General features: G+C 45.6%; 1 protein-coding gene across 1 annotated transcript in view; it reads left to right on the top strand.

The window, feature by feature from the left end:
- OPRD1 (opioid receptor delta 1) overlaps positions 1-18,522 on the top strand; it is a 39,299-nt gene extending 20,777 nt beyond the window's left edge. Inside the window, exons 2-3 of the mRNA XM_083456412.1 lie at positions 13,067-13,416; positions 15,414-18,522. Coding sequence (XP_083312538.1) covers positions 13,067-13,416; positions 15,414-15,946 — 883 coding nt within the window. The 3' untranslated portion in view covers positions 15,947-18,522. The remainder of the gene's footprint in view (positions 1-13,066; positions 13,417-15,413) is intronic.
- The last annotated feature ends 1,531 nt before the right edge of the window (positions 18,523-20,053 follow it).

Genomic DNA, 20,053 nt, shown 5'->3' with positions numbered 1-20,053 from the left:
CTTTTTGGTCCTGCTTAGCTAGCTGAGAACTTTCATGTTTTCCAGAAGAGTCATTTCCGTCGCTTGTAGTGCAATCAGAACATGATGAATGAGCTGGGCATGGGAGTTAAGGGGCATTTCTGTCTTCCACACAGCTGCTCAAGGCACAAGAGCCTTGTTAGGAAGCGTCAACACTTGAGGAGGAGGAGAAGGGGGAAATTCTCACTCCTTATCTTCCGCAGTGTTTATCATTAGCAACAGCAGCAATGATGCAATTCTGTTCCATTTTATTTCCATGTTAACAGCCATGCACAATACAAAGTTGCACAGTGTGAAATGAAATAATAAGCAAGCATAGGAGCCAACTCCTAAGTACGGAGGGCCCTTCGGTACCCCCAATAAATTTTGTTAGGGGGCTAGACACATACCCCCAAGTTAATGAGCATTGCCATTCAAATGGTGTGCATGTGCTGCATCTTGTGATTGATTATGTGGGGCAGGGCTTACCTGCCCCCCACCCCATATTTTATTCAAGTTGGCACCCCTGCATTCAAGAGTATGTGTGAGAAAGAAAGAGTATGGGCTGGATGCACCTACTTTGGGCCACACCTTCTGGAGCCATATTTCCCACACCACTGCTTAAAAAATAAATAAATCATTGCCTTCCTTCATCCCTGCACTGCCTCCTTAAATCTTAAATCCCTTCCAAGTGTGCCTCTAAATTCATTGTGTCTTTAACTAGCTGCTTAATCACTACAAATCATGATACATCAGGGACACGCCAGTTACAAGGGCAGAGCGGCTCCATATGCTTGGCAGTTCTCTAAGTCTTCCATCATAGAAACTGCCTTTTCGTCTCCTGACCGCCTTGTCCTTCATATCGTCCTTGGCTGGTATAGAATTCTCAGCTGCCAGGAAATAGACCTGACACCCAAAACAACAGTAAAACTCATGAAGGTTTCCAAGGCAGCTCTGGATAACAGCCCATCTCGCCGCTTCTAGCAGGAAACCAAGCACATATGCTTCATGGCTTATACTGGTCCCCAGTCAAGTCGCTTCCAGACAACCTGTTTATCCTGATTTGTTTGCAGAAAGTCTGTGAGGAGGTTTTGCGATGACGGCTGTTTATTGGAAATCCCATTTTGATTTGTTTGTAGGGAGGGAACGCAATACCACATCAGGCACTTGGTGTTTTCCAGCACGTCTTTCCCCCCATCACTTTCCTTACTGCAAAAGTCTGCTGTTTTGTTTTTAAACGGAAGCAGGTCTGTTGCACAAGAGTGCAAGAAATGCAAATCCAGAAGGCACCCTCAATGAATCCAAACATCAAAGTATGTGACTCCATCTGTCGGGGATTCTTTAGCTGTGATTCCCCCCAAATATCCATGCATCCATTCATTACCTTTTCCAGTACACAGGCGAAGGTTTTGCAAGGTCTAGCTCATTTTTATTACTATTATTATGCTTGAGCCCATAGCCTTAGAATACGAAGGCCACTGAACTGCAAACAGCTGCCAACTATCCTTTTCATCCAGGAACATATTGTGGAAAATGTATTCGGTGCATGTACCAAGATATTAGCTCCAACTCACAATCTGTTTTTTGATGCACACATCACTGTGTCCCAGAGGAGTTATTTGGCAAATAATCTTGCAGTTAGGTGCAGCAAGCTGGCTCAGCCTGATTGTAATCTCTGTGCTCCTGCTAATCTTGCCTCTGCTTACTCCACAAGTTTGTGATATCAGCAGAGTTTAGCTGAAACTAGAGATCTGCCTGGTACGGAGTCCTGAGCCAAAAATATCCCACTGAATCAGATCACGTTAGGAACTTAGGCAGCTGCTGCATGCCGAGTCAGGTTCATCCCATCTCTCTCTGTATTGTCTGCGCTGACTGGCAGTGGCTCTCCAGGGTTTTACATAAGGAACATTCCCAGCCCTGCCCGGAGATGCCAGAAATTGAACCTGGAACCTTCTGCACACAAAGCAGACCCTCTGCCACTACATGATGGCTCTTCCCACATTCAGAGCATCATCACAGCTGGACTCATACCACGGCAATTTTAGGGAGGGTTGCCAGATGAAAGAGCATCATTCAAAGGTACCCTGCCAATTCCATATTCATGGAGGCCCTTGAGCAAGTGTCCTGCGCCACTCCTCCTCCCCACAGCCAGCCCTGCCCATCATTCGTTTGCCCTCTTCTTCTTGGGTCTAATGTGATTGGCCACCCAGAGGCAAAGGCTAAAGCGGAACAGAGACAGCTGCCTGCTCTCTGTGCTCCTGTCACTGCGCATTCCACCATGGAGGAGAGATGTGCAGGCAGAACTATCTGTAGGGAGGAACAGCAGAGCAAGAGAGCTCTAAGGTTAGCAGTGGGTCCCTTGCTGGGGCACAGGCCTTGGCAGGTGCCTGATGATGTCAACTCCTGAGCCCTATCACAAAAGCTTCCGACAAACATCGCCTACGCACATTTTTCATTGCATTCTTAAGAACTAGGAAATTGCCTTTAAAATCAGCAGCAGCAAAACTCCAGTTCTTAGCATGCCAGATTAAAATTCTGCTTCCCATATGAAATCCTGCATGGTGTGGGGGTGCGATCATAAAATTGCTTGAATGCAAAAAAAATGTATATATGAGCACTTTTCATTTTGGAGATAGAAGGGGGGAAGCACATAACACCCCCACCCAAAAAAAAAAAAAAAAAAGAACCAGAACCTGGGAAGTGTTATTAAGGGTGCTGAGAACTGTAGCGCTGTGTGGGGAAAACTACAGTTCCCAGGATTCTTGGAGGTGTGTGTACACTAAATGCATGGTGTGTACACAGCCTCAGTCTATTTGGTCTGGGGTTGTGTATCTCTCAAATAGCTGCTAGCCACATGCATTCTGGTTATATGTGTTGCACAATTGCATGGTCACATTGGAAGGAGCATTATTATTATTATTATTATTATTAAAGCATTCTAAGTATTCTGGTTTGGTTTAGGGTGGTTGGCATAAATATGGATAATTTTGTCAATTTCAGCTTCTTATTTTTCCCCATTCTTTTAAGTTCAGTTCATCACACTTCCACATTAGTTGTCAAATTTTGGGATTTTTTTTTTAAGCCCTCATGACAATTAATCAGTGTGCTAGTGCAAATTTTCCCGAATGCATACATTTTTGCAAGCAATCCCCCCTAAATTTGTGTATGCTATTTTCATGAATGCATTTATATTCAAACTTGGCACACCTTTTTTGTTGCTGCAAAACTGCATCATGAAATTCAGAGAAAGGTGAATTCTGAAGGATAGCTCTGTTTCAGTTCACATATTGCTTCAGGAAATTTGGTAGGTTTGCATTAGAATGCTAACCAAGCTAGAATTCTTCCCCAGACCTAGGAAGCAATATTCTAGTCCTCATTAATGACAGATTTGCAAGTGAGGAGGAAATGTTTGTTGACATTTCAGAAGCTGCAGAAACTAATGAGGAAGACATCAGTGTCTTGAACAAGTCTTTGCTACTTTCCATAACTAGGAGTAGAACAAGTGCTACAAGAAGCCAAATAGTTGCAAAACGACATGAGTGACATGATATAATGCACCTTTTCTTGGTGGAGGGTTGATATTCCCTTAGCATAACAATTTAACTTGAACATTTTCACATGGGTAATTAAAAATAGATTTGGACCACAAATCCTTTAAAAATAAGTTATGAAACTTGATGGTAGGATCTTTTATTTTTCCATCTCTGACAAGTCAGACAATCATTCCCAATCTAGTTGCAGGTGTTAATTGGGCACATCTGTCTGACAGCTAAAATGTCTCTAGCTGACGTCTACAGGTGGATTTTCACCTTTTGCAGAGATGCTTTCATCTCTGAGTCCCTATTAAGAAAAGAAGCACAGACAGGAACCAATAAGGAGTGTACAAATGGAATCTTTTAAGACAGGTGCTTGCAAAATCAGAGAGAGAGAGAGAGAGAGAGAGAGAGAGATTCTGAACTTAACAGGAATATTTAAGTACAGGCTGTCAGTTTATTTCAAGCTGAAAATATACACAAAAATTAAAAACCAGAGTTTTAAAAATGAAAAGCAATGTTTTTGATGAGTAGAAGGGTAAAACTTGAAACTTTCCATCACTGGTTAGACCATGGTGCTGATAACGCCAAGGTTGCAGGTTCGATCCCTGTATGGACCAGCTGCATATTCCTGCATTGCAGGGGGTTGGACTAGATGATCCTCAGGGTCCCTTCCAACTCTACAGTGCTATGATTCTGTGCTATGCTATGATATGAAATTTGGCAACTGTGAAAGTGAACTCTCTCATTTGACAGGACCATTGATGGAAATGTCTCCCGGAGGAGTCTCTAAATTCCGGTTGATTATGGAAGGATGAACAGAACAGGAAAGAGTGTCGTGATGAGATTTGTCGAGGGATGGGGGCTTAAATAAAAAGCTTGACATTTCGCTCAGCAGGGCTAAGCTGGAGGTCGGCAAACTAAGGCCTGGGGGCCAGGTGCGGCCCACTGGGCTCATTAATGTGGCCCACGAACCTTGCAGACCCTGCTGCCCACCCGCTCAGTCAGTCCCCGTGCTAAACCGGCACGGCGTGGAGGCCTCACCGTGTGGGGACTGAGCTCCCTGATGCTGGTGCGGCTTCGGAATGGCTGCAGGAAGCTCCAGCCTCTGGGTGACGCCCCTTCCTTCCTGCGGCCACATGTGGCCAAGAGCCAAGTGGGAGGAAGTGGTGGTGGTGGGGATGCTGCCTCCACTGCCCAGGCCAGCGGCATGGGCTCTGCGCCCTGCGGACCCCTGGTCAAGGCAGAGAATGACGACAATGCTGCTGAAGACGAGGTGGTGTCAGCAGCTGCCGTGTCAGTAGGGGGGGTCCTTACGGGAGGGAGGGTGCTTTTGGGAGAGGTGGGTCTGGCCCCCCACAAGGTTTGAAGGACAGTGGACTGGTCCCCTCCTGAAAAAATGTTGACCCTTGGGCTAAGCCCTAGTTGCCCTAATGGATCAGTGCCCACTGGGCACTGCTGGGCAAAGTGAGACTTCATAGAATCTGCAAGCCTCCCTCCAGCTTTGGAATGGGCAATTAACCCAAGGCATAGGTTAGTTAAACAGAGAACCAAAGCTCAGGCTTTCCAAATATTGCTTCAGATTTGGGGTGGGGTGTGAGCCAAGGTCTCCTAGGAGTGATCCAGAATTCATAGAGGCCACATCCCAAGTGTTTAATTGGACTCTGAAGTGAAGTGCGGGTGAGGGAGCTCACACAGTCCTAGCCAGGCGTGGGGCATGTGTTTTTGAACTGCAATTCCCACCATCTCCAGAGAGCATGGCCAATGGTCAGGGATGATGGGAGTTGTAGTGCAACAAGATCTGGAGAGCTATAGGTTCCCCATCCTGCCATACCAAATTAACCAGAAGTAAATCATGTTCAATTCAATGGGACTTGTTTTTAAGTAATTTTGTGTAGCTGGGATGGGGCATCTCTGGCCTTCAAGATGCTGTGGAGCTACATCACCCTGAGCCCTGACCACATTGACAGAGACTTATAGGAGCTGGAGTCCCACAACATATGGATGATCATGGGTTCCTCACCCCCAATTTATGAGACCACACTGTTTGGCGCCTATCAAGCCTTCCTCTGACATCTGGTATCTTTACTGCCATGCAAACAAAAGAACCGGTAGACCTTCATCTCTGCATCCTGTAACTGCTGTTTCTTCAAATCGCAATTGCGTGGTTTTGGTTTCTACACTACTTGTTTCACTCTGAGCAGCGGGAGGGAGGGAGGACGATCAGGTCAAACCAGGAGGAGGTGCTGCTGCCTTTATTGCTCTGAGCCTTTTCATTACAGGAGAGACTAATTGCAACTCAAGTTCAACTCTGTGGTTTGGAACTTAACCTTGATGCAGACTTTAAATGCTGCCTGTGTTGGAGGGAATGTTAGGGAGGGAGTTCTACCTATTGGTGGCAAATGGTGGGTAATAGGAAATTAATTAGAAAGATTGGCATATTAGACGAAAGGAAAAGCAACCTTAGGTCCTTTGAAACCTGTATGCTTGTGAGCATAAGTTTAGATATCTCTGACAGGTCTGGAAAATTGATGCTGCTATGTAAGAACTTAAGAAAAGCCCTGCTGGATCAGGCCCATCTAGTCCAGCATCCTGTTCTCACAGTGGCCAATGAGATGCTTCTGGGAAGCCTGCAGGCGCGACCTGAACTCTCTCCACTAGTGATTACCAGCAACTGGGATTCAGAGGCAAACTGCGTATAGCAGTGGAGATAATGTTGAATTAAAATCCAGGTGATGGTCCAGCTGGGTTGTGTACATGGAAAGCAGGGAGATGGGACCACCTTGCCCTTCCCCTCAAGCAGAAAAAATGTCTTGGGCATCTAGTATTTCTCATTCAGGCGTATCCAACATGGTACTCCCCCCCCCCCCAGATGTTGTGGACGACAATTTCCATCATCCCTGATCTTTGACCATGCTGGCTTGAGTTTGCTGGGACTTGTTGCCATCCAACTACATCTGTTGGCTCCCCCTGTGCTAGTTCCACCCTTTGTTTATTATTCATTCAGTGTTAAAGAGAAGAGACTGGGGAGAGGGGTAAAGATGAACAAAGAAGATGACAATAATATAATTATGATCTCTTCTCTTGGTACAGTTCAGAGGTAGATCATGTCATGTCCCAAGTGTCAGGTGTTCTTTTCTTCCATGGCAATTGAGTGATACTGTTCATAGTATTAGTCTGATAATATCTCACCAGCAAAAGCCTTCAGCCTGGATTTCAGCCAGCAGGACTAATGTCTTCTACTGGCCTTGGGCAGAAGGCAGCGATAGATAAAAATCAAGCTGACACATAATCCCTAAAGAAAGAAGTCCAGCCATGATCAGTTGAGTCTGTCCCCCCCCCCGCCCCGCCCCCCGCATTGCTTGTCAGCAAGATGTTTCTAAGACACCAGAGGAGAGTTTCCCAAAATGCCACTCAGTGACATTGATTTTCAGTGGAATGCATAAATTGCCTCCATTGACAACTTTATTGTTAGATGGCATGTCTGCCTGAGATGGCAAAGCGGGAAATGGTCATAGCTGTGATAGAGCACCTGCTTTGCATGCAGAAGGTCCCAGGTTCCCTCCCTGAAATCTCCAGGAATATCTGCCAGTCAGTGTAGACAAAATGAGCTAGATGGGCCAATGGTCTGACTCAGTACAAGACTATGTCTCCCTGCCTGTCATATTTCATTACTGATTGCTGTCCTGCATATGCAAAACTCTATGGGTCTGCCCCATTGTTTCCCTCCCTGTGATCTTTTCACTTCTCACTAAATGTGCTGGAGTTTCTGTGTGCAGTGCTTGCTGCCTCTGGGTCCTCTCCCTCACTCAAGCCTGTCGCCTGTTCAGCATCCAACCGTTCTGCCCCCAGCTTCATCTTCTGACCTGTCTTCCGTGTCCCACCACCACTGCCCTGGCTCTGATCCTTCCTCCTCTGAGGCTTCCCGGGGGGGGGGGGGTTCCTCCAGCTAGAGCCTCCCACTAATCCTCATCATCCAGCCAGTCCCTGACAAACTGGTGGGCACCCCACAAGCAGCACTTCTAGCATTCCAACTATTTGGTGGCTGGAAGAGCACACTCTGTCCTAGCAGAATGGTGCTGGCATCGCTCTGTAGGCATTAGAGCTGGGCAGAACGATACCAGCACTCAATCCAACCTCTTGCTCCCCCACATCTTGCTCCTTATCCCATCACAAAGGGGGTTTGGACCTCTCCCTTATTTGGTGCTGTCTTGGTTGTATTTGTTAGCTGTGTGAGCCGCCCTGGCAACATTTACAAGCAGGGTGGCACAGTCATGTTAAGATTAGATTTAAACGCAAACACTCAAAGACCAGAAGCTGAGCATTTGGAAGGAACAAGTCCCTTCTGGTTTTGTTACTAGATTCAGCAATAACACACACACACCCCAAACCCGTCTGCTTGCCTGCCCCCCTGTTTCTTTCTTGCAGGCAAAACAATCAGAATGTTGTGGGCTTTGTTATGCAATGCTTGTAACATCGTTGGAGAGAACTGTAAAACTTCAAGCGATTACTGTTAATCAGGAAATTTTCAGGCGATCAGTTCCCCATGGTTACCAAAGAGATTTCTGAAAGCAAACCTGGCAGACAATAAAACAATTGATCATAATTATTTAGTCATGGGGAATTAGATTAAAAAGAAGAGACAAGAAGAGCAGAAATCCGTATGAAGGAGGAATGTGTGGCTGGTGCTGCAGCTGCAAAGATAGAGGGAAATTGATTTCTTTTTTGCCAAAGGAAAGTGGGGGCGGAGGGAAGGGGAGATAAATCTTGAAGCAATTTTGATGCTTCTTCCTTATGAATTCTCACACAATAGCCTTTACTCTCCCCTAAACATAAAATCCTATAAAAGGATCAGTCTTTCTTGTACAGATAGTGCTATTGGAGTGCTATTGGATGCGGGTGATGCTGTGGTCTAAACAACTGGGCCTCTTGTGCTTGCTGATCGAAAGGTTGGTGGTTCAAATCCCTGTGATGGGGTGAGCTCCCATTGCTCTGTCCCAGCTCTTGCCAACCTAGCTGTTCGAAAGCATGCCAGTGCAAGTAGATAAATAGGTACCAATGTGGTGGGAAGGTAAATGGGGTTTCAGTGTGCTCTAGTTTCCATCACAGTGTTCTGTTGCACCAGAAGTGGTTTAGCAATGCTGGCCACATGACCCGGAAAAATGACTGTGGACAAATGCTGGCTCTCTTTGGCCTGAAAGCAAAATGAGCATGCAACCCCAAAATGAGCATGCAACAACTTAACCACTCAGGGGTCCTTTACCTTTTTACCTTTCTTGGAGCTGAAGTAGCTTTTGTGTAGGGGAAGGATGGGGAACCTCAGGCTCAGGGGTCAGATGCAGCCCCCCAAGCCTCTCTACCTGGCTCTTGAGACTCTCCTCAGGTCCCACACCCTCCCCTGCCACACCCCTCACTGGCCCTGTTTCTCATCCTCCTTGAATGTTTTTGCCTGGCTGGAATATGCCTTTGAACTCTGCGAGTGCCTCTCGCTTGCCTGGGTGGAGAGGGCTGTGTGAGTGTGTGCAGAAAGCACACACACACACACCATACATTGCTGCTGCTTTGGCCTCTGTTCTTGCACACCACTGGCATGTGGGCCTCACCAACAGTCACCTCTTCAACAGCAGCAGCATGCATAGAGGCCCTTGTTTGTGTAGTTGTGAGTCAGGGCTCTCCAAGGACAGAAAAGGTGCTTTCCGTTAGGGGCAATTGTAGCGACGCATAGAAAAGGGACTGCATGCAGATGGCCCTTTCTTCCCTTCCCCTGACATTTCCTTCCCTGTTAACTTCTGCATTTTATGTTATCTGTTACATAATGGAAAAGCCGCTTCTGGAAGCCTGGTGAAATCTATTGGACGTTTAGCACTCGTTTCTGTGATCATTGTTTCTAGAGGAGGAAATATCAGTTTGCAACCCTGTTAACTTGGAAAATTTTATTTTGCAATTGCACGTGATGAAATCTGGGGCCAGTCTCGCAACAGACAGCTCTTTCCGACCGTTTGAAATGCAGCGTGGCATGGCAGTATTTAGTCCATAGTTATCCAAAGGCTACAGTTCTACAATGCAACAGGTAGTGCAGCATCAAAGGAATGTGGTGTTTCTTGTGTTTGTTTTCTAACATATGAATTCAGCCAAGGGGGACACACACACACCCAACGCAACAGGTGCTCACTTGTAGGAATGAGAGAGAAAATCAGTTTGGCTGACATTTAAAGGCAAACCTACCTAGTCCCCTTGTGTCTGAACCAGGGGTCGGCAAGGCTTACCGGATCACTCCCACGGAGATCCTCTGTGGGCCGAACTGGCACAGCACGATGCCAGAAATCATGTCTGCGCATATCCGTGGCGCCAGAAATTGTTTCTGCGCATGCCCAGATGCTGAAAATCGTGCCTGCGCAGAAGTGATTTCTGGAGCTGCGGAAGAGAGTCCCCCCCGCCACGCTGCACCGGTTTAGTGCAGCGCGCAGGAACTCGCCGAGTGGGTGGCTCGGTTCGGGGGCAGCTCATGGGCCAGTAAAGCTACCCTCATGGGCTGCTTGCGGCCCATGAGCCTTAGGTTCCCGACCTCTGGTTTAAACAAAGCCAACTATTTCCCCCATCCCGAATTTCCACTTCTCAGAATTTTGCAAAAAATCTTCCTCTAATGTGCATATGCAAGAATGCATATATTAGGGGAAAGTTTGTGTATAAATACAAGCATTCATGAACATGCATTATATCAGGGGAAACTGCCTGCAAAAAAAAGCCGACACATTTCAATGAGGATTTTTTAATTTCAAAAATCGCAAACCAATGTGGAAGTGTGGCGAGCTGAATTTTATACTGGGAAAATGAGAAACTGAGATAAACCTAAACTGGCAGATTAATCTATCCTTCCTTGCATGCAGAGGGATTCTGGACTATTAGGATCAGGACAATGAATGTGGCTCTTCGATGGGGAGGCAGTCCTCTTGTCCTTCTTACATGCCCATTGGAAGCAGGTAGAAGTTATCTATGAAAATACTGATAAGCCTTAAGATGAATGCCTTTGGCAAAATGCAGCAAACCTATCTGATGAGTGCATGAGTGGGCTTGAATAGTGGAACAGTACTTATTTATTTTTCTCTTCTAAAGTGTATCCCTGATGGTTGGTGTGCATGTGTATCAAGATAGCCTAGTCATTTTGTCACAATGTACAGAGAGATCAATATTGTTATCACTCCCCTCTTTGTGAAAATAAGTGAGATACATGCTGGAACATTCTCATATGTATATCGTAAATGCTGCCTTTCCAAAAGCAACTAAATCCTGGGTTTTTTTTGCTTTGCTTTCTAAGCTCTCTGGTGATGATGCTTTTGAAAACTGATATCCAGGATTTAATGGGCCCTTAACAATATTCATGGGAAGAAGGAACAGGGCCAAAAAAAATTAGACAAATGAAAGAAAAAGAATAACTGATGCAGGATATAAATATTTTTTTTTTTAAAAAAAAAACAACCTCCAAGGTTTAATGATAATGGCAGTTTTTACAATGAAATTGTAAAACAGACTGCATGGAAAGTGATGTTTCTTATTGGAAGTTTCTCAAGCAGAAGCTTGAGGGCCACCTTTCAAGATTGCTGTAGCAGTCAGCTTCCAAAAATAAACAGTGGGTTGGTTTAGTTGACCTCTAAGTTCTCTTGCAATTCTATGCTTTACTTTCAAGTAGTGCAGCTGATTTACTGGAAATGCAAAACTATCCCTTTTAACCCTCTTAAAAATGCCACCCAGATTTCGGCACATACTTACCGGCATTTAACTCTTAGTGGTTCAGGCGGCTCTTAAGTGTGCATATTGGCATAGAATAACAGAACGCACTGGTTCCAATGTGACAGCAAAAACTACTGGGCATGTTTGGCGGCAGCATCTTTGAGATGTTCAACTTTTCCCCTGCAATGATGGAGGGAAATCTAGGCACTCGTTTGAGCCCTTTGCTTCCTTGAATAATTTAAGCATTCAAATCCATATTTAATGGATAAGGTCTTGTTCACCAAGACAGTAAAATGAAGAAAATGGATCCTGGTGGTAAAAAAGAGAGAAGAAAATCAAAGTTCTGGTCAGATATATTCCCTCTAGGAGAGATTAATGTGGGAAGGAAGGATATGAAAGAATAAAGGCGAAAATTGAGGGAAGGAGGCAGAACAATAAGGAGCCTGCTGAGGAGAAACTATAGTCATTTCTTTGCTCTCCTTCCCCATGTTTCAATAAAAAATATATTGCATTTTCATTCCATCCTTCTTCCAAAGGGCTAAGTGGCCTCCCCCCCCCCCCACTGGATCTTTCCTGACAGCCCTGTGAACAAGTTTGGGCTAATAAACAGCAACAGTCTCCAGGTCTTCCAGATGGTTTCATGGAGTAGGGTCTTCCAGTGCCAACATTTATTTATTGCATTTATTTTATTGCATTTATACCCACCTATTTTTGTACAAGGAGCTCAAAGTGGTGCACACAGTTCTCCCTTTCCTCATTTTCTCCCCTGTGAAGTAGGTCAGGCTGAGAGGTGACTGGCCCAAGGTCACCCAGTGAGCTTCATAACCAAGTGGGGATTTGAACCCTAGTCTCCCGAGTCCTAGACCGACACTCTGACCCCTGCACCACACTGGCTCCTTATTCTAAAGGCTAGTCCAGCTTTTCCCAACCTCGGGTCCCCAGATCACCCTCCTGTCCTGTGATTTCCAGCAACTGGTATTCAGAATCAAACTGCCTCCACCAGTGGGGGTACAACATAGCCTGACTACGGTGGTCCACGTATTGGTAACTTCAAGGCTAGTTTACTGCAATGCGCTCTGTGTGGGGCTGCCCTTGGGTCTGGTGCAGAATGCAGTGACCAGACTGCTGATGGGAGTTTCTGGCTGAGAACGTGTAGCAGCGTTGTTAAAACAGCTGCATCAGCTACCCATCTGCTACCCAGCCAAGTTCATGGTCCTTGTATTGACTTACAAAGTCCTACCAAAAGCGATTAGGAGGGGAGGATGCATATGGAATTAATTCTTTCCCAAGTTCAGTATGAACTGACCTGGCTGACACCTCCTGAACTAATGAGCAGGCATGAAATGCAGAGCTATTCTTGCCATTTGGCAACTTCTCCAAGCTTTGTGATGTAGTTGTTTGCTTTAAAAGGTAATGAGACACTGGTGTGTACTGATTTAGGAATGCAGCACTTTTTAAAAAAATATGGATTTTCATGCATTTTTTTAATTAGAACAGCAGATTAATGCTATTGGACCAGATGTATAAATGAATGCATTTGAAATTGTCAGGGACCAGAGGAAGAATGATAAATCCATCCCCAGAGGTAGGGGCCTGAATTTCACATACTATTTTGAACTAACTGTATCGTTAATTGCAGGACTCTTTCTTTTTTCACACCAGCTAAACATAGGTACAACAACAAAGCCGAGAAATCTGACAGCTTGGGGGCCTTTATTCATCCAGACCATGAAACACCCATGCTTCCTGGGCAGAAAGCAAGCATAATCTACAGTTGACACGCCTTTCCCTTTGTCTCCTCCCTGCAGATACACCAAGATGAAAACAGCCACTAATATCTACATCTTCAACTTGGCCTTGGCAGATGCCTTGGCCACTAGCACACTGCCCTTCCAGAGTGCTAAGTACCTGATGGAGACCTGGCCTTTTGGGGAGCTGCTCTGCAAGGTTGTCCTCTCCATTGACTACTACAACATGTTTACGAGCATCTTCACCCTCACCATGATGAGCGTGGACCGGTACATAGCCGTCTGCCATCCAGTCAAGGCCCTGGATTTCCGGACCCCGGCAAAAGCGAAGTTAATCAATGTTTGCATCTGGGTTCTTTCGTCTGTCATTGGGGTGCCCATCATGATCATGGCTGTCACCCGATCTCAAGGCAAGTGTCTTGTTGCCACATTCCAGTCAATTCTTCTTTGTGTGGGCTTTGGAAGGCAGAGACACCACTTTCCTGCTCTATAGCCAGTGTGGTGTAGTGGTTAAGAGTGGTAGTCTCGTAATCTGGGGAACCGGGTTCGCGTCTCCGCTCCTCCACATGCAGCTGCTGGGTGACCTTGGGCCAGTCACACTTCTTTGAAGTCTCTCAGCCCCACTCACCCCACAGAATGTTTGTTGTGGGCGAGGAAGGGAAAGGAGAATGTTAGCCGCTTTGAGACTCCTGAAGGGGAGTGAAAGGCGGGATATCAAATCCAAACTCTTCTTCTTCTTCTTATAAACCACAGCCAGAGATGCCCATAAGGCTGTACATAGATGTGTGTGATTTTATCAGTGAGTCTGCTGTAAAAGTTCCCTCACCACATTTTGGACACACATAGAACCTTTTGACTTGGACTAAGCTTAGGGAACATTGGATCTTTCCGTTTTCATGGGAAGGTATATTAGCACAGCACTGTTTCAAGCATGAGGCAACCTCCCCACACCACAGTACTAATTGGCTAGTCCCTGTGTCAGTCATGAACCTCCTCAGACTTCTCAGAGCAGTTTTGAAACTGTTCTGCCACAAATAGCAGCTTCTTTCCTGCAATAGATAGAAAATGTCTCCCTCCACAAAATAGTTCCTATAGGTCCTTGGCAGAGGATAAAATAGTGTTTGGTTTCTTAAAGGTTAAAGAACCCTCCCTGCACACCGTATCCCCAACCTGGTTGCCTATTTAAAACCATACATCCCCCATTTAACGTAAATTCAACTATCTAGTCATCAGGAGGTGGATCTGAAGAACCACCAAGAGAAACAAAGTTTTTTAAAAAGGTAGTTCTAAACCACAGGACACTAAATACCACCACCACAACCTTGTCTAAATTCCAGGAAAAGGAGCTATCTAAAAGCATGGTTCCAGAGACTCCTATTTCTGCAAGTCTCATGGGCTTATACTGTTCCACCTCAAAGACAAAGCACGTATCGAAAGTCCCAAATTCTTCTCCATCTCAGATTTTGATTCTGAGCCAGAGAAGATTCCCCTACTGGATGTGGGGAGCACAATGAGTCACATGGCTGAGATGGCGAATTGGGAGTGGCAGCTAGCTGGCCAGTTGATTGGTTAGCTCGCTAGCCCTGCCACCACTTCTCCCTACCAACTTCTGCCCCACCCTGCTGCTTTCATCCAGCCTTCATGGTAGCTGCCAACAAAGGCATTGAGTGCTCAGTGCCTCGCTCTGAGAAATGGGTGAGGCACTGTGGGCGAAGTTGCTTGGAGTTACTGTTTAACGTTTACCTTAAGTCTTTAAAGCCTCTTTGCTAGCAGTGAGCAAGCAACCAGGCCAGCAGGCAAGTTAGGTTGGAGGAAGCAGCAGGAAGATAGGTGGCGGAGGCAGTTTCAGGAGCTGCAATGTCTTGCACTGACCCTGCCTTTTGTGTGCTGGAGCAGAGAGAGGTAAGCTTCCCTTCCTTCCTTGGCTGGCCACAGCCAGAACACCAGAAGAAGGCTGAAAGTCTTTGAAAAATCATGACCATGACAGGGAGGCAGGCTTGGGTGGTGAGGGAGAGAGCCTGTAGGCTCACGGAGAAGAGCTTCCACTTGCATTATTGTTTTTGCTGCTGCTATTAATATCAGTAGTAGTATTACTTGTATTATTAATATTACTATTGGCATTAAAAATAAAATCTGCTTTATTCGCTTTGTGAGTTACAGTTAGTTGATTGAGTCATATACAAGACACTCTTAGGAATACTTCATTATGTTGGCATGAGTTAGGAGTTACAATATCAGCAAGTCCTGATATTCCTACATTTGCTTCAATGAACAGACGGCAGTGAAAATCAGCATCTGTGCTGACGGAGCCTTGGGAAATAATGTCCAAGCTGGACACCTCTCTATCTCTGTATCTCCATCTGCTGAGTGAAAGTCGCCTCACTCTCTTCCTCTCCTTTTCCTGCAGGTGGCATTGTGATGTGTCTCCTGCAGTTTCCTGAACCTCAGATCTACTGGGACACAGTCACCAAGATCTGCGTCTTCATCTTTGCCTTCTTGGTTCCCATCTTGGTCATCACCATCTGCTACGGGCTCATGATTCTCCGCCTGAAGAGTGTCCGCCTCCTCTCAGGCTCCAAGGAGAAGGACCGCAACCTGCGCCGTATCACACGCATGGTGCTGGTGGTGGTGGCTGCCTTCATCATCTGCTGGACACCCATCCAGATCTTTGTCATTGTTTGGACCCTGGTGGGCATCGACAAGAAGAACCCCTATGTGATGGCCAGCCTCCACTTTTGCATTGCCCTGGGTTACACCAACAGCAGCCTCAATCCTGTCCTCTATGCTTTCTTGGATGAGAACTTCAAGAGGTGCTTCCGAGAATTCTGCCTTCCCTTCCGGTCACACATGGAGCAGAGCAGCTTCAGCCGGGCCCGGAACACCACACGAGAGCGTGTCTCGACTTGCACTCCTTCTGAAGTCCTCAATAAGTCGGCATGACTAGACATGGACAGCCACAAGAGGGGCTCCCGTGGACGCAGAGTGGATGAACTGCAGTCAGAAGTGACCCAGGTCACAACTACAGAATTTTAGCTGAACCGTAGGAATGGCCAGAAGGGGGAGAAAGGCCTGACCACAAACATTGTGGACTTTTGCAAGTAGTTGCAAATGTTAAGTCCCCCCTACAACCATGAACAGAGTACCCACAAGAGAGGCATCAACTGCAAAGTGATGTTTGGGTGTGAATTTCTTTGGTTCTGAAGTGAATTCTTAAGATTGGCATTGATTGAATGTCTTTTACAGGGTTGATGTTTTCTTAATCATCCTGTGTTGGCTTTAAGTAATTTTGAAAAGTTCACTGCACATATCTTTGTTATGTTGTAGATGGTTGGGCCATTGATTAACACATCAGTGTTCATTCTGTTGCTTCCTCCATTCACTATTTGCTAGGTATTTTGTAGGGATCTACTGTGGCTCTGTATACTTCCTGGATTACCAGACTGCACTGTTGAAAAGACATCTCAAGTCAGATCACTGACTCTCTAAACTTCCAAGTTGCTCTGTGGACTTGGGTGTGTCCCCACTCAAAAATACCTACTGAATTTCTTTTTTAATCAAAGCAAAACCAAACTGGCTAGGGAAATGCCTTGTACAGTCAATTATTTTCCCAGAACACTCCATTCACAGTGATCTGGAGGAGAAATGTTGACCTAAATATTAAAACAGTTTGTTCTTCACATAGATCATGTCCCGTCCCCCCACCGCATCACCCCTTCTTCAATACAAGTCAATGGTGATATCTCCCTCCCTGAGGGAAAAGGGGTTGTATCCCCAGCAGGGGAGCAAAAGTTCAACAAGACATGGGGTAGTAAGGTTCTTGCTGGAGTGCATTGGCAGTTCCCCCATCCTAGTATTTCCTGAAGATTCATGCTCTTTCCCCCACCCCTATCACCCCCTATGCTTACTACTGTATCCACTCGGTAATGCTTCCCTTGCAGGGGAACCAGTTCAACTATCATTCTGAAATTTGGTGTGCTTCATCCCCTCATAAAGGCAGAATATGCCTGCAAATTGCATCACATGTTGGCAGAAAACAAAATACATTTCCTTTCTTTTCTAAATCAAACTTTAAAAGTGTCACTCACTCACACACACACACACACTAAACCCTAGTACACTAAACCCTGGTTGTATCTCCTAACATTTGGCTTGCTTAATCCACTCTGGAGGATCTAACATGCCTGCAAATTTCATCCACTCATATGAAAAGAAATATATAGATTCCTCATTTTAGTGAAGATGGGGGAGCTTCATTCTCAACAAATATAATTTTGTCTCAAATTATGAGTCAAACTGGAAAACTACAGAGTGGCTCCAAAACAGATTGAGCTGCTTCCCAAAGCTACAGATACAAACTGAATCTTGTGGCCAGTGCACACCCTTAGTGTTTTGATGAGCCAATATCAGACTCCACTTTAGCAGATAATGGAAGTATTGAAGTGAGGAAGTACAACACGTTGCATAAGATACTGTTTTTGTTTCATTTTGTTTTTTCGTGAACATGGCACTGGCTACCAAATTTAAATTCACTTATTCATTCAGAGGAACAGATATTTGATTTTGATTTGCAGATTTGAAACAGTCAATTTATTCCAGCTCTTGCCAGGCGAGGAGAAGGGAATGCCACAGTACTGGGAAAGGACTCTAGACCTCAGCTGGTAAGAGCTTAATCACAAAGTAATCAGTACTGCTCAGCAACAGAAATGGGAATGTTGTGGTTTTTCATGCATTGCTCATCTGTGTTATTACAGTTTTATCTCTCTGTGATAAGCAAAAATTGGTAAACCCATTAACTTGCTTCTCTAATATGAGCTGCCCTTCTAGTTCTGGGAAGAGGACCATGCACCCAATTGAACTCTGGATAGGGAGACAGAAATGAAAAGTTGGTGGCACCTCGCGCATGGGTTACCTTTGGATCCTCCTCATAATTGACAGCAAGTTGTACCACTGCAGGGAGAGTCACACTTTATCCTCGTTGCTCCACTGTGCCAAAGCAACACAAATCCAAGGAAGCCTGCAAGTTCAAATCAGGATTCTCCGATAGCACAAAAGCCTTCCTTGAATTGTGAAGGCTCCCTTCTCTTTTGTATTTTCCTCGCCGTTCTGACATTGGAACCCTGGGGAGCCAGCTAAAGCCTTGCTACATCCGCTCAGGAACTCCAGCAGCGAAGAAAGGCACACATTGAACTGCCCCTTATTGTACATATCAATGTCCCAGGAATGCCCCAGCGTTACTTGGGCAGCAGTTCCTGCGTGAACAAGCTTTGGGACATCAGCAACTGAGGCCTGTGTGTCATTTTGGTGTGTCTGGTGTTCAACCGCTTTCTGCATTGTTGTTTACTACTGCCTTACCCCCATACGAGTCAGATGGCCCCTCAGCTTCCCCGGTGTGATATCTGACCTACTTAGGTCACAGTGTCTGGAGTGGGGGGGCGGATTGGTGGCAAAACACAAATCTAGACAAGGAACATTTGTATTTCAACAACAGAACTGACTCAATAAAAGGGGTCAATGAACTGCAAAGTATTTGCTATTTATTTTGATTTATTTCAATCTGCCATACCTCAAGGATTTAGTGCAGCACCCCAGAATCCTGTTTTGCAATGCTCATCATTTTGCACCCCATTAGGTAGGCACAGTCACAGCAAGTGCAGCAAGGTAGTGAACCTTTTTCAGACCAAGTCCTACTTTCACCTTGTGGAAACCTGTTGAGAGCAGTGCTCCAGTAGTGGGCAGGGCTGAACCCAAATGTGGACTGAGGCACAGACACAAAGCTATTTCCCATGGAAACGGTGTCATGTCATTTCACTCAGGTGTCACCTCCCATTTTTGGCATAGATTTTCTTTTCAAAGTTTGTAAAATAAAGAAATAAAAATGATCTCCAGCAAACTTTATTTCTTTGAAAACATTTATAAATGACTAAATTTTAAAACAAACAAACCTCTCGGTGGTCCTGACTGCACAAAAGGCCAAAAAAAAGGACTCAGCAGTCGCAGCAGAAGAATGTAAATAACACCAATGCACAGCTGAACTGCAAACCCTGTCTTGCAGTTATTCACAAACCTCAAAATTCAAAATGCAATTGCACTTTAAAAAAACAAAACAAAAAACCCCTGCATGTATGCAACTACAAAATGGGTTAATGGCTTTCTGTAAATTTATTAGGAACAAAATTTTCTCTCCGCACTGAGAAGCTTCCCCCTGTGCTTTGATCTCCTCAAAGCAGATCTTCTCACAGAGGAAGGAGACAATTGCACACTTTGCAGAACATCCAAGCACCTTTTCCCTTTCTGCCGCTCCCTTCTAAACAGTAGGTGTGCCTGAGGGAATTCAGAGGGCCTGAGGACATGCAGGTGACATCCAAGCTCATGTCCAGAGGCTCTCCACCCCTTAGGTATAGTCGCAGTTGCCTGACTCTACTTGCCATGTCCAGTAGTCAGGGCAGATACAGGCACAACAGGGATAATCAAAAAGCTTACAAATCCAGGCAGCCTGATCAGCACCTCGGAGAGCTCCCAGTGAGTCTTGGCTGGCTGAGGATGCTTCTTTCATTAAACAAGATGAGGAGAGAGGGACACCACAAGGAGCTGGAAAAGTCTGAGGGCTTAAGATGGCACACAAGGCTTGTTCAGTTTTAAAGCACATTGGAGGCATGTCCAAAGTCCGTTTCGGCCCGCCGGTTGTTTTAATCCGGCCCCTGTGGCAGTTTACTTCCTGGGGTAAAATCCTAAAAAAAGGTCACCCAACCAAATGCTTACATCTTCAATGTCTGGGATTACTTGCCCACAATCTCTCACTAATGCTCAGATTGGCTGCTGGCCCCTTGACCTTTCCCTAGAGACTTGCCTGATGCAGTCACCAAAGTGTAGGAGTCACCACCACGTCACAATGGGAGAGAAAGTTGCTATAGCAAACATTATTCTCTCTCTAGACAATGCTGTGCCACCTAAAAATCACCTTGCGTGAACAGCAGCTCTGTACTCAGATAGTCCATTTGTTCATCCAGAAGCAGGTGGTGTCTGGGCCAGATGCATTGCAGTCTGCAA

The sequence above is a fragment of the Podarcis tiliguerta genome (assembly GCF_965153285.1).
Source record: "Podarcis tiliguerta genome assembly, chromosome: 8".
NCBI lineage: Eukaryota > Metazoa > Chordata > Lepidosauria > Squamata > Lacertidae > Podarcis > Podarcis tiliguerta.
Note: the sequence above shows the minus strand (reverse complement) of the source record. Positions and strands in the feature narration are given on the sequence as shown.